At 50.5% G+C, this 14972-nt stretch overlaps 1 protein-coding gene across 2 annotated transcripts in view; it reads left to right on the top strand.

Moving 5' to 3' along the window:
• Window positions 1-14972, top strand: part of KCNJ5 (potassium inwardly rectifying channel subfamily J member 5) — an 81625-nt gene that overhangs the window by 19584 nt on the left and 47069 nt on the right. The window contains exon 3 of one of the 2 annotated variants that reach the window (XM_048328570.1): window positions 2450-3225. The exons of the other annotated variant lie outside the window; for it this stretch is intronic. Within the exon in view, the coding sequence (XP_048184527.1) occupies window positions 2450-2802 (353 nt within the window). The 3' untranslated portion in view covers window positions 2803-3225. Of the gene's footprint in view, window positions 1-2449; window positions 3226-14972 lie in introns of those variants that run through there. 2 annotated transcript variants of the gene reach the window in all.

Here is a 14972-nt window from a genome sequence, read left to right as displayed (position 1 = left end):
CTGCTGCAAGGGAATTGTGGCACTGCTGCACAGGGAATTGTGGCACTGATGGAGAGGGAATTGTGGAACTGATGGAGAGGGAATTGTGGCACTGCTGCAGGGGAATTGTGGCACTGCTGCACAGGGAATTGTGGCCCTGCTGCAAGGGAATTGTGGCCCTGCTGCAAGGGAATTGTGGCACTGCTGCAGAGGGAATTGTGGCACTGCTGCAGGGGGAATTGTGGCCCTGCTGCAAGGGAATTGTGGCACTGCTGCAGGGGAATTGTGGCACTGCTGCAGAGGGAATTGTGGCACTGCTGCACAGGAATTGTGGCACTGCTGCAGGGGGAATTGTGGCACTGATGGAGAGGGAATTGTGGCACTGCTGCACAGGAATTGTGGCACTGCTGCAGGGGAATTGTGGCACTGCTGCAGGGGAATTGTGGCACTGCTGCACAGGGAATTGTGGCACTGCTGCACAGGGAATTGTGGAACTGCTGCAGGGGGAATTGTGGCCCTGCTGCAAGGGAATTGTGGCACTGCTGCAGGGGAATTGTGGCACTGCTGCACAGGAATTGTGGAACTGCTGCAGGGGAATTGTGGCACTGCTGCAAGGGAATTGTGGCCCTGCTGCAGAGGGAATTGTGGCACTGCTGCAGGGGAATTGTGGCACTGCTGCAGAGGGAATTGTGGCACTGCTGCTCAGGGAATTGTGGCACTGCTGCACAGGGAATTGTGGCCCTGCTGCAAGGGAATTGTGGCACTGCTGCACAGGAATCGTGGCACTGCTGCAGGGGAATTGTGGCACTGCTGCAGAGGGAATTGTGGCACTGCTGCAGGGGAATTGTGGCACTGCTGCAGGGGAATTGTGGCACTGCTGCAGGGGAATTGTGGAACTGCTGCAGGGGAATTGTGGCACTGCTGCACAGGAATTGTGGCACTGCTGCAGGGGAATTGTGGCACTGCTGCAAGGGAATTGTGGCACTGCTGCACAGGAATCGTGGCACTGCTGCACAGGAATTGTGGCACTGCTGCAGGGGAATTGTGGAACTGCTGCAGGGGAATTGTGGCACTGCTGCACAGGAATTGTGGCACTGCTGCAGGGGAATTGTGGCACTGCTGCAGAGGGAATTGTGGCACTGCTGCACAGGAATTGTGGCACTGCTGCACAGGGAATTGTGGAACTGCTGCAGGGGGAATTGTGGCCCTGCTGCAAGGGAATTGTGGCACTGCTGCACAGGGAATTGTGGCACTGATGGAGAGGGAATTGTGGAACTGATGGAGAGGGAATTGTGGCACTGCTGCTCAGGGAATTGTGGCACTGCTGCACAGGGAATTGTGGCCCTGCTGCAAGGGAATTGTGGCCCTGCTGCAAGGGAATTGTGGCACTGCTGCAGAGGGAATTGTGGCACTGCTGCAGGGGGAATTGTGGCCCTGCTGCAAGGGAATTGTGGCACTGCTGCAGGGGAATTGTGGCACTGCTGCAGAGGGAATTGTGGCACTGCTGCACAGGAATTGTGGCACTGCTGCAGGGGGAATTGTGGCACTGCTGCAGAGGGAATTGTGGCACTGCTGCACAGGGAATTGTGGCACTGATGGAGAGGGAATTGTGGCACTGATGGAGAGGGAATTGTGGCACTGCTGCACAGGAATTGTGGCACTGCTGCAGGGGAATTGTGGCACTGCTGCAGAGGGAATTGTGGCACTGCTGCACAGGAATTGTGGCACTGCTGCACAGGAATTGTGGCACTGCTGCTCAGGAATTGTGGCACTGCTGCAGGGGAATTGTGGCACTGCTGCAGAGGGAATTGTGGCACTGCTGCACAGGAATCGTGGCACTGCTGCAGGGGGAATCGTGGCACTGCTGCTCAGGAATTGTGGCACTGCTGCAGGGGAATTGTGGCACTGCTGCACAGGAATCGTGGCACTGCTGCAGGGGGAATCGTGGCACTGCTGCAGAGGGAATTGTGGCACTGCTGCACAGGAATTGTGGCACTGCTGCACAGGAATTGTGGCACTGCTGCAGAGGAGGAGGGATGGGCCCAGCTCCGGAGGAGGGCAGGGCAGTGGCTGCCTGTGCTCAGGGCTGTGTGGGTCCGGGCTGGGGCAGCACTTGCAGGGCTGGGGGTTGTTCCAGCAGGATCCACCGGGAGCTGTTGGTGTCAGCCACACAAACAACATCTCAGCAGAGCAGGGTGAGGCAGAGAGAAGCTGCTTAGAGGCCCCCGCCTGCAAACCCTTAAGCACGAGGTTCAGGAGGAGGAAGATGCCGAGATGAATGCATCCGTTTCCCTTTGGGTGCTCAGCTTGTTCATGATAGAGGCTTTTGTGAGGCTTATCAAGCGAAGACTTTTCTGTGTCCCAGAGCAATCAGGTATGGAAACGACACGAAAGTGCTTTTAAGTGCCAGGTGTGGTTGGGTGAGCAGGTAAGGGAGCTTTGCCTCTAACATCCCTCTCTTTCCACCCAGGGATGACTTGCCAGGCTCGCAGCTCCTACATGGACACCGAGGTACTGTGGGGACACCGCTTCACCCCCGTGCTCACCCTGGAGAAGGATTTTTACGAGGTGGACTACAACAGCTTCCACAGCACCTACGAGACCCACACGCCCGTGTGCTGTGCCAAGGAGCTGGCCCAGTCCCGCCGGGAAGGGCAGCTCCTCGGAGCCCTGCCCAGCCTGGGCCGGGACGCAGGGACAGCCAGGGAGGACGAGGAGGACGAGGAGGAGGACGAGGAGCAGGAGGAAGAAGGCAGGGAGCCGACGGGACTGAGTGGAGCCAACGGGACAGCGGGAGGGGGGAAGGAGGAGGTGCCGGTATAACCCCGGGCCGTCCTGGGACACGGCACCGGCCAGCCGGGAGCCGCCGGGGAGCCAGAGCTGGGGCTCGTGTCCAGCTCTGCTGCCTGCTGCTCATCCTGGCAGTCACTGCCCTGCACCGTGCCTCAGTTTCCCTCCTCCTTCCTGAGGCGCTGAGCTTTGCCCTCCTCTGCAAAGCATCTGGGTCTCCATGGACAAGGCTCGCTCACTCTTCTCGTCGCTGTTAAAACCGAAATCCCCTCCACTGGCTGTTTCAAACGGTGTGCATTGGGCGTGCAGAGCTCTGCCCCTCCTCAGAGGGTGTCTAACCAGTCCGGAATGTCCCATCTCAGTATGAAGAATGTGATTTCATACCTTCACTTAATTTGTGAGTCAATGTATTGTAGACATTGTTACAGCTAAATTAAAAGAAAAGGAAAAAACCTCTCTGCTATGTAGCGAAGTGTTTTGCCCTCTTGAATTTTACAAACAGATTTTAGTGTTTTCTTCCAGGATCGCAGCCATTGGGATTTATTTCCTGCAAAATGTCTGATATGAGCAGGGCACCTTTCCCTGCAGACCTCTAACATGTTTATCCAGTGTTTTGTCTTCTCCAGCTGAAGTGTTTTGTGTACTCTTTTAATGGAATCTCTGACACATTTCATAGGCTACACATGGTCAGAGAAAGTTTAGATTTTGCCCCCATGAAGGCTTTTTTCTGGCCTCAATGTCCCAGCTGCAGTTCCATTTGATGGTTTAAAACAAAGGAAGTAGCCCCTTGGGGATCGGAATGTTCTGGAATTTCAGAGGCTCTGGAGTAGGGAGGCTGGGTAAGTGGCAGTTTGCAAAATTCGCTGCTCTTCTGCAAGGCCTGTATTTACAATAAAGGTTGAGGTGCTGATGTTCCTGCAGCTAATGGGAACACACACTGACATAACTGAAGCCAGCAATTTTGATCTTTAGAAAGAGGCAGAGAACCAGATTTCCCAAAGAGGATTGTCTCATCCAGAAAAGGAATGAAGAAAAGCAGTCTGTGAGATGAAAGATTTCCACAAATTTCAACAACACAGGAAAAAAAATGGCCTTGTTGGAGAAAATCTCTTCCCTTGCTCCTCAGACTTCAGTGGGAAAAAAAGGATACCTGCAGAATTACTTTCATAACATAAAATGAAGAATACATAATATGCAAGAGTTATTTTCCGTAGAGAAAGGACTGTATCTTTATCTGGGGAATAAATGTGCACTGTCTGGACTGAGCTGAAAAACAGTTTTATCTCTTGATTTTACCACAAAGACAAGATGAACTGGAAATAGAAAGCAGTGGTCTTACTGACATGGAAACAAGGAGGAGAATACAATCTGGAGAGGTCAGAGGTAGCATTTACTTAGAGATACAATCTTATAATGTAGGTAAAAGAGAAATTTGTGGGGGTTTTCCTGAGGGGGTGGAAGAATGCCCACGACATAGCTCTGTTGTACTTAAACCATGTTAGGAGCCAGCAGGCAGCTCGGCTGCCAGGGCACAGGAATCACCTCTCAGTTATGCAGCACATTTCCAAGGGAAACAACGTCACTGGAAATGCTCAGCAGTTCTAGAAAGCATCTTGCAGCCTTGGAGTGGGCAGAACTTTTCCAGAGGTCTCCCTTTTGTTTTTCTGCTCAGGTTCTTCTTTTTCTATCCTGAGTCTCAGAAGGAACAGAGAGAAGAAAACAGAGAGAAAAATGAGATCCTCAGAATGGCTTGTTCTTTTTCTGAGACCTTCTGTCCTCACCCAACCTCTGCAAGATAATTATGTGTCAGAAATCAAGACTGGGTTTCAAATTTTTTTCCTCTGGAGCTGAAGTGATCTCCTAATGCAGGAGATGGAAATGGAAAGTAAAACTGCAGTGGGTCTGTGCAAGTCAGAGGCAGTTTGAGCCCTCAGAGGGATGTTACGTAAGCTCTGCCTGACGAACTGCCTCATCCAGCTCAGCTGACCATGAGAGAGGTTTGATGGGTCCCTGCTGTGAGGCCAGAGACAGAGAGCCTGGAAAATGGCACTGGACTGCCTCTGCACCTTTCTCCTTCCTGGCTCTTGCCCTCCAGAGAGAAGGTGGCCACCTGCAAATATCCCAAAAGCTCTTTTGTCTGCTCATTGCCCTCAAGATTTCATCCCACAAAACTGCTCCTTCCTAAGAGTGTCAAGTCTGGGAATTCATATATCCTCATGTAAGGAATTTGGGTTGTTGCTGAAGGCTGGGTTGTGCAAATCCATCCCAGGGCATGGGGGGTAGGACAAGGCTTGTTCTGTGTTTGGAATCTGCAGAGATGCCCCAGTGACTTCCTGAACTGAGCCTTCAAATAGTGTCTGCATGAGCTGAGCCCAGGAACTTCCCAGGTTCTGGAGGATGGGAGAAACACCCTCCTGCATTCCTCACTGAGCTGAGCAGATCCAGGGCAGGGATCTCCCAGGGCTGGGGGCACCCTGTGTTTCTTGTATTTCCAAACCACATTTTCAAGTTGTGCAGCCTGGCCACCACTTCTGGGAGTTCAGGGACCCTTTCCAAAGACTGGCAGACAGGCCCCAGGGTTGTCCTTTTCCTGAAAGAGATTTAATTTAGTGAGTGTATTGAACTTTTCTGGAAGTGAGGGAGAGCACCTCTTCCACATTTGTCATCTCTGACAATTGGATCTGTTTCCTTGCTGTTCACCAGCATGTGCAGGACAATGGGAATAAAAGCATAACAGACCCACTCTTTGCTGTAATGAACATTTAATACAAAGCTGCATCTCTTGTGGGAGTTGAAATAGCTCACACAGATACATCCACCCACGTAAATATCCCATATGAACTCCACACTCATCGGTGTACTTTAAAAAATGTTAACGAATAGTCCACAAGAAACATTTGTAACCTGTAAGCACGCTGTTCACCCACGAATAACCATTCACAGTTCTAGAATGGACCCAGTAAACAAGCTGAAAATACATATTCAAAACATGGAAAACATCTGCTTTATGAATGTATCACTGATAAGCCAAATTCACAGCAGGATCCATCCACAACTCATGTGGGAACCACTTCAGCATAACAGGGGCTCTCAGAAGCTGCCAGCGTTGTGTGCGCAAACATTTCCACCTGAATCCTGCATTTTAACACAGCACCTGAGGGCTGGGTTATTAAACACGAGCCCAGGTGCCTCCCCACACACGAATGTGCACATGGTGTCCCCAGCAGGCAAAGCTGCACCTTCAGAGGGTTTCCCAACAGAGGCAGACCCCGCATGGCACAGCACAAACACCCTCGGCAGCAAAGAGGGGAAGGGGCTGGAATCCAGGGTGTGCTCCTGCCCCGCAGTCATCCACCAGAGCTTTGGAGCAGCCAAAAGCCGCGTTCCCTGTGCTTAATTTTCCTCCCTGTGCAGGATGGCTGGGGAGCACCTCTCAAAGAGGAGAGCTGAGGGGGCAGCGGAGCAGGCAGGGGCAGCACAGCAGAGGCTTTGTGCTCAGCTGGGTTTTGAGGGAGGCTTCGGGAGTGCACCGGGAGGAGCCCTGCACACCCCGTGGTTTTATTTAATCAGTTGCTTTCCCAGACCCATCCTTTGAGCTGTTCTGTCCCTGGGCAGTGGCACTGGTGCTCAGGGAGGGCCAGGCTGACCTGTGTGCCTCGGGTGTTTCTTTCTCCTGTATGAATTCCCATATTTATGCTTGTAAAGACTTTTCATTTTAGTTAATTTCTTGGACTGATCTGAAGATATCGTGGAAAAACCCAGCCCTTGCCTTGGCAGATGGTTCTGGGCAGGGGCTAATCAATATCCCTCTTAGAAATGTACCTTTATTTTTCATTTTAATTATTCTGGCTTTAATTTTCACTCATTGCAAGATTCATCACTCATTTTAGGCTTAAATTTGCCGCCTCATTGTTTTCACTCTCTCTTGTTACTGTGAATATATTTCCATCAGAAAGGGTGGATCATGGGGCTGAGAGAAGAGGGAATGTTATTTATGCTCAAGTAATTAATACCCAGTGATAAGCTCTGTTTGCTGCCAGCCATATCTCCTGCAATATATGAGGGGCAGGTTGCCAGGATATGTTAAGCAGCAGTTTGGGGGATGATGGAGAAGATGCTTAATTAAGGTACAGGGAAAGCAGGCAGGGTTTCAGAAAAGTGGTTCCATTCCAAGGCCAGTGAAGCAGTGATGAGCTACTGAGAGTCTGCTTGGTGTGACACCAGTCAGGGCTTCATTTCCAGGGGTGCCTGGTCTGTGGTGGCTGTGAGGAGCAGCAGAATCCAGATGCTGGCATTTTATTCCATGAGGAAGTCAGGGCTGAATTCTGATTTCTTTCTGGGTGATCGTTCTCTCTCAGGGAAATGGGGAAAGGTTCCAGGCGACCCCAGTGGGTCCCTCAGCTTTGCCAACAACTGTCAGACCAGAACTTGGTTCTTAAGTCCTGCTGTAGGGAATGGAGAGGAAAGTTGCACTTTCAGACACTGTTGTGCATAAGAAAATGCCCACGGGGTGCCTGTGCTGAACAACTGGTGCTGGGGGATCATTTCTGCTGAAAAGTAAAGCCTAATTCTGCAGCTTTGCTGAAGGAAGTTTGTTATTCTCCTTGCAGGACTGAGCTGTCCTGCTTAGCTGAAACCAGGCAGCACAAACATGCAACTGCTTTCCCAAGAAGCTGAAATCCAAAGTTCCACTAAAATCTGTGCTTCACATGTTCGGGTGAATGCAATTCTAGAGCTAGTTCAGCAAGCACTGAAGGTGTGGGCAAATACAGACTCTGGTTCAGTGGGGTGATCTGAAAGAATGAATGAAAAACCAACAGCCTGGTTTCATTAACTCCAGTAAAACCGGGAGTAACTCTTTGGAACCAGAGCTGTATTTTGGTTGGGTTAGTGACATCAGAACCAGGACATGAAGTGGTTGTAAAGCTCTGCTTTAACTCACAATTATTTGCGTCCTGGTCCATCTCTGAGTAGGACAGAGGAGGAAATCAAGGACCTTTCTGTAGCTGGGAGTAGAAACAAGCTGATCAGTGGGATTTGCTGCTCTCTGACTGTCTCTCAAATCCCAGAAGAACAGGATGACCTGGTGCAAAGAGGGGCAGGTGCAGCACTGCACAGCAAAGAGCTGAGCCTTCCATTTAGCAAATACTGTGAATAACAGCGGGCGAGGAGGAGGGGAGGCCTTGGGCCATCACACAGGGCTCGTTTGCCCCAGGGGTGACAAGGGCTCCGTGTCCCCTCAGTGAAGCCAGAGCTGGTTTGTTCCAAGCAGCAAAGGGGGACAGCAAGGGGGTTCCAGCTCAGGGAGCTCCATCCTCACCCAGTTCGTGCTGGATTTAACCCTCTCGTTTCCTACCAAATAGGGCAAGTTATTTAAGGAAGGGTGATTCAAAATTGGAACAACTCTATCCTTTCAAACCTCATCTTGTACTTGAAATATTCATAAAGCTCTTCATTCAGCATAAGACCATTGCAGGAATATTTTAAGGATTTCATGCCTTTTGCAGTTACAATGTGCAAATTCAGCAAGACTAGCCTGCATTTTAGGAGTGCAAATGCATCATGTTTTTGACCCATCTTTCTTTGATTATATTTTCCTTTATAGGATTTTCATCAGATTGAAAGAAATTGTGGTTTTATTGTGTGTGCAAACAGCAGCTCTGGGTTAGGCTGGGAAGCACTGAATTCACTGTCCTGGTTGACGAATGTTTTGGGGATGGATGTCAGAAAATACTAATCTTAAAATCTGTTCTTTCTTAATTTTACTCAGGTCCTCATATCCTGTGTGGATTTAGAGATGAAAACTAAATGCAGATAAAGCCCAAGGTTAATAAAAAACGTATTTCCATCCCAAAGAGGAGCAAATGCTTCCACAATTCCACTTTTGTTACCCCAGTACTCAGAAGTGCCTCATGTCCTGGTGTGCAGCTCACTGAGCAGGGACACAGCAGTTCTCACTGCCCAAAAGTGCAAGAAATGCCCTGTAGGAAACCAGAGCAACAGAGCTAAAAGCACCTGAGCAGAACCCGGCTGACAACTCCAATCCTCCATGTTTCTGCAGATTTATCACTGAATGAGGAGGAAAACTCGCACTAACAGGAAAATTAATGATGGTGAAAGCTCCTGGGTGCTCACCCCTGGTGTGTTCGGGTTGTTCCATCGCGTGTCCGTCATTTTCGTGCCGAACAAATGAGCAGCACAACCACACTGAACCCGTGCTCCATCTGCCTCCCGTTCCGAGCAGGGCTCAGCTGCTTCCCTGCTCCCAGAATAGAAGGAGGAGAGGCAGTGCCAGGTGGAGGCAGAGACAGCCTTGGCCTGCTGTACCCTTCCAGGGAGCCCAGGAGGGGTTTGTCCTTCCCTGGCAGAGCCTCTCCACGCTGCCAAGGCGGATAAAGGGACAGAAACAGCACTTGGGAAAGGAGAGGGAGCAGGGCCAGGACCTTGATCTCGTGGGGCAGCTGGGACAGGGCTTCCAGTAGTGGAGAGGAGGCGTTTTTCCACCCTGAATTTCAGGATGTCAGGTTCTATTGGATCAGGGGTGTTTGCTGCCCTGTGCTTCACACGCCCGGTTCCCCTCCCCGTCTGCTGCCGGGAGAGCTCAGCTCCCGGGGTTGTGTCTGCAGAGCCCGAGCTGGGCAGCTCCTCCTGCATTCCACATCCAAAACTCAGCCCCTCTGCAGCTCCTCCTGCATTACACCCCAGCAATCAGCCCTGTGAGCCCAGTGAGGAACTGGTCCTGGCTGGTGTCCCTGAGCAGCCAGCCCAGCACAAAGAGCTGCCCCTGGCTCCACACAATGAGGGGAAGGCACCGTAACCGGGGGCTGACTCCGAGCCCTGCATTTGCCCCTGGCTCCTGCTGGCCCCGCACAATTAACGTGACCCTGCTCACACGTGCGGCTTTGTGGGATCTGTTTAGGCTCTGGCTCAGGAAGGCCCACAAGCATGTCCTGAATTTTAAACGGGTTGGTTTTTAGAGCTGGGGCTTTATGGCTGCAATTTAATTGAGGCTGGAGCTGTTTCTTAATCCAGGTTTGTACAACAGTGGAGTGGGGCACTGGCACAGGACATCGTGCAGCCCTTGAGTGCAGGGTGGGACATCTCCCTGTGACTGTGCTTCATCAGCATGGGCATGGATGTTGGGCATGGATGTTGGGCATAAGAACCAGGAAAAGCTGTGTCCCGATAGGGCAGACTGACTGGGGACTCAAACAGTGGGGAGGAAAGCCCTGGGAATATCAGACCATGCAAACTTGGAACATCTCCCACCTGCAAAGCCTGCAGGCTCCCAGGATTTTCCATTCAGAAGGTGGGGTGTACAAACTAAATCCCCAGTGGGATTTGGGAGATGTCTGCACGAGGCAGCCTGGCAGAGGTGGGAACGGCTCCTCATCCCCAGGGCTGAGCTGTGCCTGCACAGCCCGGTCCGTACAGGGAACGTGATCAGCCCCTGCTGTGTTTTGGGGGTGGACAGGGGGGTCTGCAGTGTTCTGAGCAAGAGCAGGTTCCGTACCTGGAACAGTAATTGCTCCATTTACATAAAACATATCCATTAATTGCCTGAGTTTCTGTACTCCCTGACGAGCTCCTTGCCTCCCCAGACCTCACCTGCCTCCGGCTTTATTTATAGGCTCCCCTGACCTTTTCATTACTCAGAGTCTCTCATGGATCCTGTCCTCTGTATGTTACCACATCACTTTTTCTTGTCCCGTCTGACATTTAATTTTTATTAACTGTGGTGTGAGGTAAAGCTGGTTTTCTTTGTTTTCCACACTGTGTTCTTCTCCTGCTCTCCAGGCCATAGAAAGTCATTCCAGAATCACTTGGGGGAATTTTTTTTCCTTGACATTCTGAGATTTTCCAGCAGGACATGGAAGATTAAACCTGGATTTAAGGTTAATAATGTCTCCCTGAGCCCATGAAGACTGTAAGGTGGGTACATGAACACGAGCCTCAGATCTTCAAGGGTCTAAGTGTGGGTCAATATCTTGTACACACCAGAAGGTGACCACTGGTCACTGGAAAGCCCCTCTGCACCTCCTGGTTCTTGAGTGGCTGGCTCTCATTCCAGTTTGTGCAAAAAAGCAGGAGCATATGGTGGGAATTTGGGTATAATGGAGACATGCTGTAGTTTTCCAGCCATGCTTAATGTGTTTGCCACACCCTCTGCTGAGGAATCTCTTGTTGTTACTCATTTAACTGAATAATCCCATGAACTCAAACAGTTTAAGCAGAAAACATCCAAACCAGGAATATTTGTGAGAGACAGATGAAAAAATCCTTCCATTAGCTGCTCTTCATTTGGGAGGTTCCTGCCAATTAACAGCAGCCGTTGCTCACTCTTGGATGATGTGTTGTCTCCTGAACTTTACCAGCTAATTAAAAAATCCTTCCCTCAAAAAGATGAAATCCTCCCCATCTTTTTGGTGAGTCACTGTGCGTGTTTCAGTGAGAAGTGCCTCATGCTGAATTTACAGCCTGCATGAATCTGTATACAAACATGTTTATGCAAACAAACATTTCTTGGAATGGATCCATGGCTCAGTTCTGACTCTAATGGACAGTAGAGAAGCACGAGCTAAAGCCAAATCTCACTAAATTAAATCCTTTAATTCTGTTCAATAGAGCAGCTAAATTCCCAAATGCCAGGAGGGAGAATCTCAAGTGCAGGCCCTGGGATGAGTGGCTCTGAAGCAGAGCTCTCCGGGGGGAGGCCCCTCAGGACGAGAAGGACATTGAGGGGCTGGAGCGTATCCAGGGAAGGGAATGGAGCTGGGAAGGGGCTGGAGCCCCAGGAGCAGCTGAGGGAGCTGGGAAAGGGGCTCAGCCTGGAGCAAAGGAGGCTCAGGGGGGACCTTGTGGCTCTGCACAAGTCCCTGACAGGAGGGGGCAGCCAGGGGGATCGGGCTCTGCTCGCAGGGAACAGGGACAGGAGGAGAGGGAACGGCCTCAGGCTGGGCCAGGGGAGGTTTAGATCAGATATTGGGGAAGTTTTCATCACTGAAAGAATTGTCCAGCCCTTCCAGAGCTGCCCAGGGCAGGGGTGGAGTTCCCATCCCTGGAGAGATTAAAAAGCTGTGTGGATGTGGCACCTGGGGACATGATTTAGTGGTGGCCTTGGATATGCTGGGCTGTTGTTGCCAGGTGGCTGCTGTTGGACTTGATGGTCTTAGAGGGTTTTTCCTGTTCTGTGGCTCTAAATACAAAGTTTTCTATGTGAATATTGATATAGTCTATATTCCAAAATGATGGAATATTTCACATTGCTTTTAGATTAAAAGTTGAAACCAGATCTCCAAATTTCTCATGGGACTCTTGTATTATGTACTGAGCAATAGTATTGTGCTACTGTGTGTACAGGGGAATATCAGATGTCTGGAAGAATTAATGAATATTCAAGGAGTTCTGCTTTGCAACGAGCTTCAGCTGAGAGCTGTGTTCATTCATATACATTTAAGTAAAGCTTGGATTTCTCATTTTTCATAAATCTTCTTTGGAAGGGAGGAAAACAATCAGGCTGTGCTTTTATAGAGTGAATTTAAAATTAAAATTAGACATTTAGGTGTCATTTCAGTTGTAAAGTAGCCCTTAGTCTGATGGTTGGAACAGTGGTTCCAATTATGTTTAATTTGTATGCACAGGGCTTGGTTAGACAAAGTATTAAGTGTTCTTACTTGTTCATAATATTTCTGTCGTGTGCAAGGCTTTTCAACACCCTCACTAAATTAGTTCTTGGAAGCCCTTGTTCACTATATTAACGTAATCTATCCCACACACAGTAAAACAAACTGTTTGGCCTTTCCAATGAGAGGACCCCAATCTTAATAAATATTGAATTATAAAACCCCTGCGTGGGGAATACAAGCTAATTCTTTTCTCTTTTCACCAGCTGCGAGCTGCTCCATGTGATGTATGGCACAAACTCTCCAGGAAAGAGGAGCAAATTGAAAACACCACCCCTGTGGGTTCCCTTATTAGACTGGAAGTGACTGTGAAATTTGCAGGACACAGCTCATTAAAACAAGGCTGGCAATCTGTGACCCCTTGAGTGGGAAGAGGAGATCCATGCTGGAAAACAGGCTGTTGCTCTGACTGGGGAAACTCAGCTAAGGAGGAGGAAAATGTGCGTGGCTGCTTGTTAACCCCCTCCTCACCAGAGTCCTTACAGGGAGCATCTTCAGGACATTGGGGCAGCAGTGGCTCAGGCCCGGTTAGAAATGAAGGGGTGGAAGCCTGGAGAGCTGCTGGTGTTCCCCAGCCCAGCTCCAGGGGTGCTTGTGCTGCTTGGGCACCCGAATGGTGCAGTGAAAGTATCAGTGCCCAGGTGTTTCATCAGCACAGCACAGGACCAAGGGCTACAGAGCTGCATTTTCATTATTGAGATATTTAATTGGTATTAATTTGGTGATGATCACAGTGGCCCCCCTGACCCGGGCAAGTCTATCACAGAATCCCAGGATGGGTCAGGCTGGAGGGGACCTCAGAGTCCAGCAGGGCCATCCCAGAGCACAGGGCTGCGTCCAGAGGGTTCTGGGATATCCCCAGTGAGGGACACTCCACAGCCTCTCTGGGCTCTGTTCCAGCCCGGGCCCTGCCCAGGGCAGCAGTTCTGCCTCCTGTGCGGGGCAATTGCCGGGCTCAGGCCCTGCCCCTGGCTCTGGTGCCGCTGCCGGGCCCCGGAGCAGAGCCCGGGCCCTGCCCTGAGCCCTCCCTGCAGCCAGGGACAGCCAGGGCTGAGGGCCCCTCTCAGCTGGGGCTCCTCTCGAGGCTGAGCAGCCCCGGCTCCCTCAGCCTGTGCTGGGCACGGAGCTGCTCCAGGCCCTTCCTCAGCTGCGCAGCCTCCGCCGGCCCCGCTCCAGGAGGAGCCCAGAGCTGGACTCAACATTCCAGATGTGCCTCGCAGGACTGGGCCCAGGGGCAGGATCACTCACCTGCTGGCAATGCTCTTCCCAATGCTTCCCTGGATATACCATTGGCCTCCTTGGCCCCCAGGACAACGTGCTGGCTCATGGTCAACTCCATTCCATCCTGGGCTGTCCCATGAAATGACTCCTTGGAGTACCTGGTGCTGAATTCCATCCTTTTGGCAGCTCAGAGCACCATGCTCTGTGTGTGGAAAGCCTCAGCTGCAGGGGAGCTGTCCTGGCTCTGTAAATCAGCTCCTAGCACTGTCAGAAGCCAGACCAGACCCAGACGGCACAGCCAATCTCACTTGCCCTCAGGCACAAGTCCTCAGAATTCCTCTGTGTGAGTGTGCACTGCCCAGGGTGCTCCCAGACCTGGCCTAGTCCTAGTTCAGTTTGGTGTTGAATATTCAGCTGTCAGCTGTTTGCACTGAAGAAAAGAACAGGATAATTTACCCCAAACTTATTCCAGGTTCTAATAAATCCCATTTTCATGCCACCAGAACTCAGGGAAAAAACAAGGCAAGAATGTTAACATTTTCTGCTTGAAAAAGCAGCTCTCTTAGTAGTTAAGTTCAATCCCTTAAGTGATCATCTAATTCTAGTCTGACATTTTCTGTAAGCGAATAAACCTGTATCTTAATTCTCCCCCTGTCAAAGATTAAATAATGCTACATCAGCTTTTAACGTGATTGATCCAAATAAAGACCATGAAAAATGTAGCCCCGTTGGAAACATTCAATGAAATAATACATCTGGGGAGGGCTCCCCACATCCCTGCTGATGTGAAAGAGCTGGATTGCGGGAAGAGAAAAGCTGGGATGACAACACTTAAACTGACATTGCTCTGCGTGAGGGAGAGGAGAGGCTGAGCACAAAACGGGCTCAGTAATTGCGAGTGAGATCCAGCATGGATGCCTTGGGAAGAGCAGGTGCCCTTGAGGCAGATCAAGCTGGATTTCCAAAACGACCCCTCAGCCACAGGTGAAGATTTTGGCCCTGCTTACCATGACAGAGGAAAGGACCAAACCCCCTTACGTGTGACATGTGGGGGATTGGTAACCTTCCCTTAGACTTGGGACTTTCCCTTAGGAAGAATGGGAAGTGGGGGTACAAGAAGTAAAAGTCTTACACATTTCTCATGCCTTTTGTGCCAATATTGCTGTTCTTTTACGGAGAATGAGGGGTGGAGGGACACCTGACTGGAAGTGACAACAAGGAAAGGGCTTTATGATGCTGAACTTCGTGTTACTGTGGTAGTTGTCCATCATCTGCCTGTGAGTATCCTGTAGTCTCTGA

This window comes from Corvus hawaiiensis, chromosome 25, assembly GCF_020740725.1.
Source record: "Corvus hawaiiensis isolate bCorHaw1 chromosome 25, bCorHaw1.pri.cur, whole genome shotgun sequence".
NCBI lineage: Eukaryota > Metazoa > Chordata > Aves > Passeriformes > Corvidae > Corvus > Corvus hawaiiensis.
The sequence above is the reverse complement of the archived record's forward strand: the minus strand, read 5'-3'. Positions and strand labels throughout refer to the sequence as shown.